Below are 13,827 nucleotides of genomic sequence, written 5' to 3'. Positions count from 1 at the left end.
AGCATTTGAGTAGAAATGAACAACTCATCTGTTGGGTTAAAAATGACCGACCCATCTTGCTGGGTCAAATTAACTACTGCTGGGCTGGTGCAATATTGATCCAGCAGTTGGGTTATACAACAAACCAAGTTGGGTTATTTTTAACCCATGATTTTTTAGAGTGTATGTTCAAAACATACTATACATTTTCAAAATCAAGTAGTTGGTGGGTTCCTTGAGCGAACAGGCAGTCTAACCTGAAACCCAGGATTATAGAGGCAGCTTTTCAGGTCCACCGGACACCAAGGTGTTTCTAAAAACAATTACTTGATTAAATGGTTTAAATTTGCTAGTGTTTTTTCAACCTTCATTTTTAACCTCGTAGATAAGGTTGTAGATCTACTTTTTTTTTTAAGTCTGGGAATGCAGGGTAAGAAGTATTCCTATAAATGTTTAATAGTATTCCTTTTCAAAAGCCTAGATTTCAATCAAACACCTTTGTTGTCTTCAAAAGGTTTGTCCACCAACGTACACTCAAAATACAGATAAAGGTAAAAAATAAAGATAAAGGTTCCAAATGGGCTTTTCACAGCAATGCCATAGAAGAACCACTTTTGATTCCTGCTGGATTAAAGGAAAATTAAATGTCTTAAACCTTGTATTTATAAGTATAAACTTGTTTATTAATAAAGTAAAGGCATCAAACCAGTTTAGTGTATTGAAAATATTTTTATATAATTAGTTTATTAATTAAATTAATAAAAAGACAATAATATAAATAACATAAAATAATTATAATACAAATACATTGCGATATGTTTGGTAATTGTACCTGAATGAATTTAAAATTAACTTACTATATTTCAAATCAATATATTTCTTTTCCTTAATTTTAATGAACACTGACTTCATTCTCATTTGAATTTTCAATAATTTATTTCTGCATACCATAATACTACCATATAAATGAAAAACGATGCAATATGATGAATGTCCAAAAGAAGGCACCAACAGACTGTTTTTAATGGGTTGGATAAATAGATAAGATAACAGCTGTCATCATGACGCATGAATATATATATATATATATATATATATATATATAAATAGTAATATTTTTTCCCTCCCATTTATCTACAGCTCAGAATTCTGAAGTGAAATTAAGTAGCGCTGTAATATTTTTTTTATGAATTAACCAGAAAAAGGGTGTGTAACTGACTAGGAAACCGAAGTTTATGATTATGAAATGGATTATGAGTCGCTTTAACCTGTGTACCTAACAGTAGTTCCTTCTATATTACAGTAATTAATTTGCACACAAATTTTATTTATTTTTATACCGTGTATTCTCTGTATAAATTCATGCACCAAACCGTGACACCTATACCGTTTTGGTTTAATACGAATACACATACCGTTTCACCCCTAGTATGGTGTAAATCAAGATGGATGAGTGTCATATTATTTATTTGGTAGAATTAAAATGTTGGGTAACTTGGGTTGTTTATTTAAGTAATTTTATCTGAGATAATTCAAGTTTCCAATACATTGGGAGTTTTATCATGATTGTCCAAGGTCAATGAGTTTCAGCCCTCAAAATGTAGAAAAGAAAGCTGATTGAAGAAAACCACAAGTTCTGACCAGCCTCTCCAGATAGCAAATACAATTCAAATTGAATCATCCTGAAATCTCAAAGCACTCCAAAATAATTAAATTCTCAGCGGAAAGAGGGGAGCAGCATTATAATTAAACTCCCTTGTTCTTGTCTCTTTTTCACCATTCGTAGGCCCTGTAAACGAACACAAAGCTAACCGACAGGAGGATTGGATTGGGGAATTAATTTCTGCAGAAAAACATGCATTTTTTATCCATCTAGCCTGAATCCTGCATATAGTGTTCCCACTTGTGTGTACCTATATCGTGCAGTGGAAGAACTAGAGGATTTGTTGAACGCTCAATTCTAAGACGTGTACACTTGTCAGTCTATCTAACCAACACACTGGGACTTAAAAACAGACAAACAATCCTCTAAGGAGCATGGCTTAAAACTCAGAAATGAATCTAATACAGAGAGCTCCAATCAGCATGTATAAGGAAGAAGGCTTGGGGCAAATAACTCCCACATGTAGTTTTTGATGAGCACCTGATGCTTTTTTGTTTTCAAAGCTAATCTAGCAAACTCGAGTGAATTAATCAATTAGTTGATTAACATACAAGCAGAATTGGGTATACAATGTTAAAGGGGACATATCATGAAAATATGATATTTTCCGTGTTTAAGTGCTATAATCAGTTCCCTGGTGTATCTACCAACACAGAAAACATGAAAAGTGACAACCCAGTAACTTTGTTTTGGTAAGCCTTTATCTGCAAGCATGTAAAAAAAAAAAAAAAAAAAAAAGGTTTCGCTCCTTCTCTGATGTAGGAAGGGAATCTTATATATTTCCACCCCTAAAAGGAGTAGTTCACTTTTGAAAAAAACATTTGCTGATAATTTACTCACCCCCATGTCATCTAAGATGTCCATGTCATTCTTTCCTCAGTCGAAAAAGAAATTAAGGTTTTTGATGAAAACATTCCAGCATTTTTCTCCATATAATGCACTTCAGTGGGAACCAAACGGTTCAAGGTCCAAAAGACACTTTCAGTACAAACTGCAAACTGTTCAAAGGGCTTTAAACGATTGATGTTTTACGATATGATGTTTTAATAAAAATATACTTAAAAAATTAAAATCAAGGAAATTTCTCTTGCATTTCTTTCTTTTTGCTGTATCGGAAACGTACCGAACCGAACCGTGACACAAGTGTATCGTATCGAACCAAAAACCCCTAATATCGATATATTTTTAAATGCGATGTGATTATGGAATTAGACAATAATGGAATTAGACCAGCTCGCATACATCAATATAGTTCAAATATGCGCTGTGATCCTTGCTCAAATTTATTCATTTGATTTTGCACCTGTTCACTGAAATAGCCGGTTTCAATAAAACTAGGCTACTTGTGACGTCAAATTTGGCTTTGACTGAATATTTTGCTCTCAGTTTGCGGGAAAAAAATATCGGGATCTTGTATATTGATATTCCGCCTAAATATATCGGGATATGACTTTTGGTCCATATCGCCCAGCCCTAGTACAGGTACATGCAAGTCGATTAGATGAATCAATGTAACTTCTTGTGAAAAGGGGCATCTCATCACCTTTAAAGAAGGACTATTAAAAAAAACATCTCCCTCCTTTTAAAACCATTATAGAGATTAATTGTTTTGGCATCAATGAGAAGTCAAACTTTCATATTAAAACAAAGAAGGAGGATTTATATTAATGTGTGGTTTTATTTCTCAACAGCATTTCTTCTTCCTCCAGTATTCTAGCATAAAAACTCCAGGCTATTTGTAGAAAAGTGAAATGGTGAATTACACATTGGGAGATGATGTAAAATCACATCTTGCCATCCTTTACCACAGAAAAATGAGTTCATAAGTATACATGAGGAGACTCAAAACCTCCCTCTCACCTCAGGACAAGAGAACAAAAGAGACAAACTAAAATGAGGGCAATCATCTCCGATAAATACAGTCTTTAGCCTGTCAATGCCATCATAAGAGGCCTGCAGTTACAGATATTTTCATCAGGGCAAACCCACAAATACAATAAACTCACACACAGCCAGCACAGACACACAACAACAAATTAACGCAGACATACATGCAGATGGTGTCTCTGTGGTGGTTCTGTACCTTAGCTTATTATTTTGTTGTTTTACAAAGACAGACACATCTGAAATGGGATCGAGTAACTGATTGGAGCAGTCTGCGACGTGACCTCTTACGGCCCTTAGGATCTTTTCCACCGCAGTATATTTACTGCTAATGCTTTCAGGTTTATATGTTAGTCTGTGTGGCTACAATTATTCTTTGACTTACATTTTTTGCAGCTGTGATGACGTACTGAAGGACCATCTCCCTTTTTGTGCTCAAGTCCTTCTCTCTGAGTGGTGCCTTCTTCTCTTCATTAAGATTCATATCCTCCTGAAAATACAAACCACATACAAGAGAAAGAAAATGTCATGTTACAAGAAAAAACATCAAGTCTTTCAGTATTGTGACCTGCTTTATGAGAATCTCCATCATTACAAGCGACGAAACATTTGATCCAAACAAAAGAGACTAAAGAATCATATACTGATATCTACATATTTCTGCTCAAAAGAAAAATAGTACTGGAGATGCTGGTTGTTAACTTAATAAAGAAGAGCAAAGAGCCCTCGCATCTTTCAATGCTCACATGAATCAAACCATGCCTAACACCTGTTCTTTTTGAAACTGTAAATAAATGAAACCGCAGGATATCAACCTCTACTCGTGAATCCATCAGGCAGATACAACATTAACCCTCTGGGGTTGGCTATCGTGCCGGTGTTCTGTCGATTTTTGCTGCCTTGTCGAAAAATGCTACCGTAGCGCGAATTGATCACAGAATGCCGATTAAAGTCGTATGAAATACAATTCTAATACAATTCTAAGTTATGAGTAGCTACTGTATACTGTAGACTACTGTTTTTATTTTTAAAACGGTGTGAAAAGTAAAAATTATCATAAAATATTCATCTTTGACTTGTCAAAGTACACCTTTTCTTATAGTACTGTAACTGAAACTTTCAGTTATTCCTTTTCAGCTGGCTGACCGTACAAATATTCATATGGTAGTAAGCATTTTTTAAAGGGAAATTATACATTATAACAGGAAAATGTACCTTTTGTAAAAAAAAATAAATAAAAAAAACTGTGAGTCTGCACATGCGCATAACCGGTAAGTAGGAAATCTCGATGGGTAGCATGAATTGTCAGAACACCGGCGTGACAAGCTCACCTTTTTTTCTTATAAGTGCAAAAGAGACTCAAAACACTCTGCTGATTTTGATCTTACATATACAGTAAGTGTTATACATCATTCAATCATTCGAAAGTGTCTTTTTTGTGTATACTCACAATAAAACAGTGTTGTGCTTTTAATTAAAGAAAAATAAACATGACGTGAATTTTGCCTTGTCTCTCTCTCAATGAAATTCATTCTGAAACACGTCCTAAAAATGAACTGTAACTCAGTAAATACTTGTCACAGAGACATGAGAGACTTCTTTATGAAGCTAAAATTCTCTTCTTTTAAATGAATTTATATAAAAAACAACTATTGTCAGTTGACGCAATCTGTATGAAAAGAGAGAGATGTCAGTCTTTTTCCTTTTGCCCAATTATAGCGTATGACGTGCTAATGTCACCACGGCCACAGAGAGCGCGTGCTATTCAAAACGCTAATGTTGAAGCGAGCCATGAAAACGCCCACATCAGCTGGATAAAACATCCAGTTTAATAAAAATCGTGTACTTTACCTCGTCTTGCTGCGCTGTAAAAAAAAAAAAATAATACTACCATAATAATCCAGGAAAAGTTGCCTGAGGAGTGCTGGTATTTCATTTCGAGGAGCACGGATTCAGCCGATGTAGCAAGTAATTTATTATTAAGTGCTTTGTTCTAATCACGTTACTGAATAGTGTCTGTAAACTGCACAAAGACTGTTTAAATATGAAATTTGCACCACAAAACAATAGAGTCAATAGATTGAATAGATGCTAGACGATGACAAAAAACACCAGTTTGCATTTTACAGTATAATCAAAATAACGACATATGACACGTCCTTGAAAAAAAAAATTTAAATGCAGTTTTAGACTTATCTTCAAATTTACATGGTTTATCAATAGAACACCATTTTTATATATGTATATAATAATTTAATTGGTTTTATATATGTATATATGTATGTACGTGCATGTATATATATATATATATATATATATATATATATATATATACAGTATATATATCTATATATATATATATATAATTTAATTGGTTTAAACGAACAAGCAATTTTTCAGTTTTTTTTACATATGGCAGCCTTTTATATCACATTTCGCAGACTTGCAGGTCTTACCAGACTAAGTTCTGTTATATTTTATATTTGTATATGATGTTAAGTAAGCCAGGGTGGGGTGGGTTTAGTTTGGTTATGTCATGTCATGTCTTTTTCCTTTCTTGTTTTCTTTTTTCTGTTTAAAATCTAAATTGTAAAAGTTGTCTATTTTATGTAATTCGATTCAGTCTTCAATAAAAATATGTTGCAAAAAATAAAAAAAAATAAAAAAATCTGACCTGATTTTTAAAGGAATTAATCTTTTGGAATTAATTTTTGATTAAACACTTTAAAATTGAAATAGCAATTTATTTATTTTTTATTTATTTTTTGCTAAACTGGTATTATAAACATCTGTTGTCAACGTGGACACATTTCTGTGTGCAACTTTGTGAGACCTTTTAAAGATTAGTGCCTAGCACTGATTGATGAAGTCATGAATTATGTATTAGAAAAATGTAATGGGCCAATTTCTGAAAAGATTAAGAAATTAACAGTGAAACAAAAATGAGCATGTTCATAAATCTGAACCTGTTGTACTGCTAAGACAGACATTGGCAGATATACTTGGCAATTTTACTTCCAAGATTACTGAAGCAACACGTCCTGTGCCAAAAGAAAACTAGTGCACTGCACTTCTCAAACTCACCATCTCTGACAGAGAAGGAGAAAGAGAAAAGAACTAGTGTGTATCTGTGGACAGTTTACAACTACCATCAAAAGATAAAAAGGGCGTGGAAATCTCAAGGCAAAAGGCAGAACAATAAAATCGATAAGGGAGAGAAGGGAAGAAAGAGACGGCGGTAGATGAGACAGAAAAACAATAACAGCTGCATTCGATGTTGAGTGCAACGTTCCTAGTGCATTTCCCTTTCCCCACAGCGTCTCTCTCTTTCCGGAGAGGATACATCAGCAGAGCCGTTTAAGATTTCAGTCATGGGATCGCAGGCTTGATGCAGTCCTCGTGTGTCAGAGCGAGAGAAAGAGAGGAGGATGCTGGGATAGGTGCGGATAGGGCGCAGAGCGGAAAGGCATCTATTACCACTGTTGGCCCTGTCACCTCTGCTGGCATGCTCATGTATCCAAACCCGTACTTGCCATGACTAATGACTGCGTCTCTGCCTGCGTTATCCACACTCTTCCTTCTCTACCCAGCAGTGGCTGCTCCTGTCACTCAATCCTGCACTTGGAGATGCTGCTCAACCGCTAACACTGTCTCTGCCATTTCTAAGAGTGGAGGTGTGGACCTCCGTACGATAGCGCTCATGCAATGGAGGACTGTGCGTTGTTTTAAAATGACAAATGGATGAAAATGGATGAAATAGATAGATGTGAGTTAAATGTATGACAAAAGTACAGTAAGTTAACTTTCAAAAGCTGCATAATTGTGTATATATATATATAAAAGTCTAAACAAAAGATTTTAAAGTGAAGATTTTTTACTTCATATAAGAAACCTAAAAGATGAAAGGTCAAAAAGTTTAAAAAGTGAAAGAAATCTTGCACAGGCCTAAAACTTTACATTTAAATTGACAAAAATATTAGTACAATAAATAATTGAATTAGTACAAAAAAATATATTTTTTTTTATTTTATTTTAGATTTGCTTATTAAATCTGACCATGTGCAATTTTGAAATTACTAAGTTTTGATTTGGAATTGGGAATTACTATATTGTAGGTTAGGCATCAGTTTAAAAAAAAATGATTCAAAACATCTATTCTTTATTTAATTTTGTGTATTTTCTTTTATTTACCACAATAAACGAAGGTGCTTGCAAATATTTGTCTGTGACTGTTTGATGCAAGCGAGTATATGCATTTATAGAGATGGGAGCCTTGTCCTTTTCTGAATACAAGCTGATTGAGGTCAGTGACCCATAACAATCCATTTCATTATGAAAAGGTTTAATTTCTTAAAACATAATTGCAAATGAACCTCTACTGATTATTGTGTTTGAAAGGTTGTTAAAAGGTCATTGTGTAGGAGTGATAATTAACTGGTTTTATAAATGTCCACAGTAAGCAGACGTGTACAATAGCGTGAATGCATATCAACAAATCCTTTACTGTCAGAAATTGGGTATCACTTACTGATTGTGCGTACTTACTTTGTTTTAAATTTTATTCTAAATTTACAAAATAATTAAGGAATAACAAACAAGTATGCAGAAATCCCATACTCTGAGTGGTCCTATAAACTTAAAGATGAAACATGCCGCAGCTTTGGCTATTTGCCTATACCAATATCAATCCGATATTTTATTCTTGAAGTAATACTAATAAAATGCATTTCAGAATTGCATAATACATTTGTCTATATCTGAATACATCTTACCATCATTTTCTCAAAGAGGGCAAGGATTTCCTTCTCCGATGTGATTTTTGAAGAAAGCTCCTCAAATTCAGAGGAAGTGGACCAGTCACCAGAAGAATGCTTGGACATGTGGGAGAGGTGTGGCCGTTCCTTTTTGCTGCCAGGGATCCGGATACTGGAAAATCTATCCAACTAAGAGAAAAATAAGACATTTGAGGGAGTATGAGTGAGACATGTTTATATGATGATCAATTATCATATGGTTATTTTCCCCCCATTTAGTTGAAAGAGCAAAATATACAACTTTGGGGTCAGTATCACAAACAATTTTTCTATTGAACTTTCTATACAAAGAATCCTGAAAAAAATATTAAGCTGTGCAACTGTTCTTAACAATGAAATAAAAAGCAATGTTATTTGAACACTAAAATATACCACAATGATTTCTAAAGGATCATGTGACACTGAAGATTGGCTGAAATTCTAAATCTTAAAATATATTAAAACAAAAAAAGTTAGATTTAATTGTAATGATTTCACAATATTACAGTTTTGTATTTTCTGTATTTTGTAAACGGTGTAAAAAAGGTTTAAAAAATATATATTTTAAACTATGACCAAATGTGTGTGACCAAAAATTTATGACAGTATTTTTCAAAATTATACCTTTTCATGATAGATGACGATATTATTTTTTTCAAGCAGAAATGGGTGTTAGCCACATTTTCTACTGATTCAGAGAGGAAAAACCAAAGTAGATTGACTTAGAATGCACAATTTTACTGTAATGAGTGAATATTGTAGAAAAGTTACACACTAGTTCTCACACAGGTTTACAAGGTCACACAAAATCATGCTCTTCACAAAGAGGTCCCAGCAGGAGGCACTTAAGGAGCGACATACACTATTGTGGTATATTAAAAATTCATATCACATAACATAAATAAACACCAGTATTCGGTATGAACCAGTATACCACCCAGCACTACATAAAACCAATTCATCCAACATCTCCTCCAATCTCATTTGCTTGAGCAGTCAAGTGATGAATCTGTTTTTTTGCGAATTACAGCCCAACAGATGTCTGTTTAAAAAAAAATTTGTTTAAAATTAAAAAATTAAAAGTAATTTTTCACTACTTTATTTGTCTATTAAAAGTCTACTTTAAAATAGTTTATACTGCATTTTCAATCCATTTATTAAGATAAGTTTAGCACGCCAAAACTGACTCGGCTCTTTACAACATCGGCCCACAAGGGGGCCTCAACGAGCTCTGTGGGGAGGGGGTCATATTTTGAAAAGTTGGAAAAGGGGTCATGTCATATTTTGAAAAGTTGAGCAATGAGCATTAAACAAAAGTCCTTACTTTTTTTCTGTTTTTTACAAAATTCATATAATGAACAAGTTCATCATGAATCTATTTTTCAGTCCTTGTTTTATCTTATCCTGAAACACGATGTTACACCTACAATAAGTGTTTACATCGGGACTATTTTACACTGGTTCGGATCGCTGTCGCTGCGGAGTAGCCCAGTACCTGCGTGACTCGTCATAGAGGAACACAGAGAGAAGTAGTTCCGGCTACAATGTTCTTCCGAAAGACGCATTGTTCTGTTAATAAACGCAAGTTTATTATCGCTCGCTATAGCGCCAAAAGCGTAAGTCTCACATTGATAAAGCCTCACAAATAACTTACAAGTATTGAGGCCCCAGACAGCAGTCATTTAGTAATGGCCTATATTCTTTCTTTTTTTTTACCAACACACCACTTAGAAATTTTTTGTTTTTGCATTTCAAATAGGTCCAATAGGCTTCTCCTAGGCTTACGAAGGGCCTACTGATGTTTTTGTTATTGTATTTTCAATATTACAGGCTATTATTAGTGTATAACCATATCTGTAAACATAGTTATAGTAGACATACAGTTTGTTTGAAAACTAAATATTTTGTCATTCTTGCTGCAAGAGTGATAATAATATCATTAAACGTGGGCTCTAAAATATTTTCTTGGGAAAAAGGGGGTCTCAGACAAAAAAAAAAGGTTGGGAACCAATGTATTCCCAATGGAAACCATTGGAAACCAATGTATTTGGTTGCCATGACAACTTCACATGCATGCTGCTTTCTGTAGTCATAGTAAAATAACTTCATTATTATTTAGAGTTACTTGGAATGTGAATATTTTCTACAGTAAAAAAAGTTTACAGTATAGAAAAGCTAAAATGCGATTAAAATGGTGACTAGCAAAAGTGAGTGCTTGGTCATACTCACTTTAACCCTGTGTACACTGTTTATGATCAGTTAGAACTTACTTACTGTAAGCAGACAGACGTTCATTAGAAGTCAGTCAGCTCCTAACGAACAGAGCGTCCGCAGAGACACTGTAACTTGCCGTCAATTTATATCGAGGTGGTGGGCCCCCGCATCACACAGATAATGATTTCCTAATTGGATTAGATTTGTCAGAGAGCTGTTTTCTCTCCCTGGGCCTGTAGGCGCAACAGGGAGATGATGGGAGATTGAGATGTCAGCGTTGGCTGAAAAGGTAGGTGGGTTTATTTTTTTTTAGAGGCCTTGCCCCCTTTCTTTCAAGTGGTGGGTGAATTAGCAGCAGTTATCTTCGAGAATTTTTTTTGCCACCCATTGCGCATTATCTTGGCGAGAAGGAGCGCAACACGCTGAGATAATCAGCAATGACACTGATGTAAAATTAATTAAACACAAGCAGTAGATCAGAGTATAGCTAGCGTCTACAGTGCACAGAGCCGATGCAGGGAGCAAATGTGTGGAGTCTGATACCAAACGACACCATCATCTGTCTAATTTTGTTTGCCACTGCCCTAAAGCGCCTCTTCGCTACATTGAGTGATGGCACTGATCAGTTTAATCACAGAGATTCATCCCCAGCGGAGGGAAGAAGTGCTTTGCTATTCCACACTCGTTACCGGTGAATAGATAAATAAATATGTGCAGCCGCTACCTCGATAACAACAACAGGCATCATACCTCAGCCGATGCGAACTGATCTAGATGATGAAGTGCTTTTCAGGGCTGTTTAGGTGTTTATGAGTGAGTCTGCGGCTTACTTTCACACAATCTCTCTCCCTTTTTCGCCGACATACACTTTGATGTTACTAATGGCTCCATCCCCTTCTGATCACTCCACCAGACCCCTCTTTGGTAATTCAGCCTCTCAGCAGCACCAAAACACATTTCTACCATGACCAAACATCAGCCCTCACAAAAGCCCTCCATTATCTAAGGACATGATTCACTCATCGAAAACATGTCCTACACTTATCACCCTCCAAATTCTGCAAATTTTCTCCAAAGAATTATTGTAAAACAGATATTCATTTTTCTTTTTTGAATAATACCAATACCTTGGAGAGCAGGGTGGCCGACATACATCACACTATACTACATAATTTAAAGATGGTAAAAACAAAATGCATAAAAACAACTGAGGAAATGGATATTTATCTATAAGAAATAATTAGTAATCATTTGAAAAATTAAATACGAAAACAATTATTGTTAAACTTGATAAATCTTTAAAAACAGATTTATACTTTAGAAAGTAACAAACATAATTCTGTTATCCTATTATATATTTTTTCACAAACATCCTGAACAGTGCACTCAGCAATCTGTGTGCAATGGGAATTTCTTTTTTTTCCCTTCTTTTTTAACATAAAGACAAGGCTATACAGTATATGACTGGATGTAGTGTAGCATAGTTTGAAAATCAAGAAGAACTTAAATTGTCAATCGGGAATGTCCCATGACAATTCTCTTCCCGTCTGTATCCAGTTCACAAAGACTGATCGTTATGCAGAGTACGTACCGCTATACTATTACTAATAATTAGAAACATATCAGTCGACCACTAACAAGATTGCATCTGTTCATTTAATTTATTCTCCAAGTCATTACTTTAGTCTCTTTTCTTATTCATTTCATTCATGAATCAATCCAGTCATGTGTTCATTTCAGATCGCACGTGACTTTAGGGTGCGTGATAGAGAGAGGGAAAAGGAGTGTCCCAGCGGTGTCTACCTCATCATAATCCTGATTACCCTGTTCCTGGGTCTACCTTCCCTCTGGCAACGAGAGACCGAGAATCGATACCAAACCAACACAAACAAAAACACATTTTGTTGCCAATCGATAATGCAAAAAGAAACTAAACTGAGAGAGAGAGAGATTAAATGACCTAAGAGGTGAAGAATTAAAGAAGAGAAGATTGAAATGTATTGAGGAAAGAGGAAACAAGGTGAAGAGATGATTAGTGAGTAAGCATGGCAGAAGGGAGGCGAGAAGGAAGATATGAGATGGAAGGAAGGATGGAGGTGATTGCAGTGCTAAATGCCAAAGTTGGTGCTATTCACCATGAGGGTGAAAAATGGCCACTGAGTTCCATCGATAAGATGGTCTAGGTGCCGTTTAAATTAACTGACTGCTCCACTCCATGACCTAAAGTCCTCCATTCAAAATATTTCATTACCTTCTGCTGCTGCTAGAAGGAAACAGCTCCAGCTGCACAGGCTTGATACAACCAATGTTTAATGAAATTCAAACCAGCTTCAGAATTCAGCTCACTGCCAACTTTTGCCCCTTTCACACAGCACGTTCATCCCAGGAAATTGCCAGGACGCCTTCTGTGTGAACGCAAACACGACCCGAGATTGATACCGGCATCGATGCCGGGTTGGGGACCTAGTAACATTGCCGGAATCAGTCCCGGAACGCACGCTGTGTGAACAAAAGCCGGGATCAATGCCGTAAGGGGTGTCATAGTGATGACGCTAGTGCCATCACGCGACCCTGTTGCTCTTAGAAGAAAGTTTGTGTTCGTCATCAACAAAGAAAGGATGAACAAATGTCTGCAAACTGGAACAAAGCAGAGACCAGGAGCCTCACTATCCGCGCTGAAGCTGAGATCGTTCACCAGCTTTGCGGAACGGTATGCGCGTGCACATGTTTTCGACGCGTGCGTTACACGTCTCATCCTGAGGTCATGTGTCTTTCCGGGATTGTGCGTGTACGTACTCACAGATCCCGGCAAAGCACTGGCAGTGTGAATGAACCGAAATCAAACGATCCCGGAACAAATGCCGGGTCACATTATCCGTGTATTTTCTGGAATCTCTGTGTGAAAGGGGCTTTTGATTCATCATACTTCCAAAAGAAAATCATACAAAAACAATTCCAGCAAACATTGCAAACATAAGAATTAAAAAATGTAATCGTCAATATTACGTTATTATAAATTTATATACAGCAGCATGGTTCAAATGAGTAGCGCTAAAATTACGTTCGTTAAACATTGTATCGAGCATTTATCGAACTCTTGTTATTGTTTTATCAAGGAAAATTACATCACGATAATTATCATTAACGTTAAGCCCAAATTTTATGTTGAACAAGGCATTTTGAGTTTCTCTGGTTCTTTATTATGATAAATTCTTACATCCTGATTTTTTTAGGTCTAATAAAATGACTATGTATTTCTAGAAAAGAGAGGAATTCTTGGAATGAATACCCTAT

General features: G+C 35.5%; 1 protein-coding gene across 4 annotated transcripts in view; it reads right to left on the bottom strand.

The window, feature by feature from the left end:
* Positions 1 to 13,827, bottom strand: part of diaph3 (diaphanous related formin 3) — a 317,511-nt gene that overhangs the window by 283,121 nt on the left and 20,563 nt on the right. For all 4 annotated transcript variants that reach the window (XR_016148350.1, XM_089124819.1, XM_039673952.2 and 1 more), the window contains 2 exons: positions 8,299 to 8,469; positions 3,912 to 4,016 (listed from right to left, as the gene is read on the bottom strand). Coding sequence is in view for 3 of the 4 variants with exons in the window: in XM_089124819.1 (XP_088980945.1) it covers positions 3,912 to 4,016; positions 8,299 to 8,469 (276 nt within the window). In the remaining variant the exon portion in view is untranslated. The remainder of the gene's footprint in view (positions 1 to 3,911; positions 4,017 to 8,298; positions 8,470 to 13,827) is intronic.

This window comes from Pimephales promelas, chromosome 21, assembly GCF_988280905.1.
Source record: "Pimephales promelas chromosome 21, fPimPro1.hap1.1, whole genome shotgun sequence".
NCBI classification, from domain to species: domain Eukaryota; kingdom Metazoa; phylum Chordata; class Actinopteri; order Cypriniformes; family Leuciscidae; genus Pimephales; species Pimephales promelas.
The sequence above is the reverse complement of the archived record's forward strand: the minus strand, read 5'-3'. Positions and strand labels throughout refer to the sequence as shown.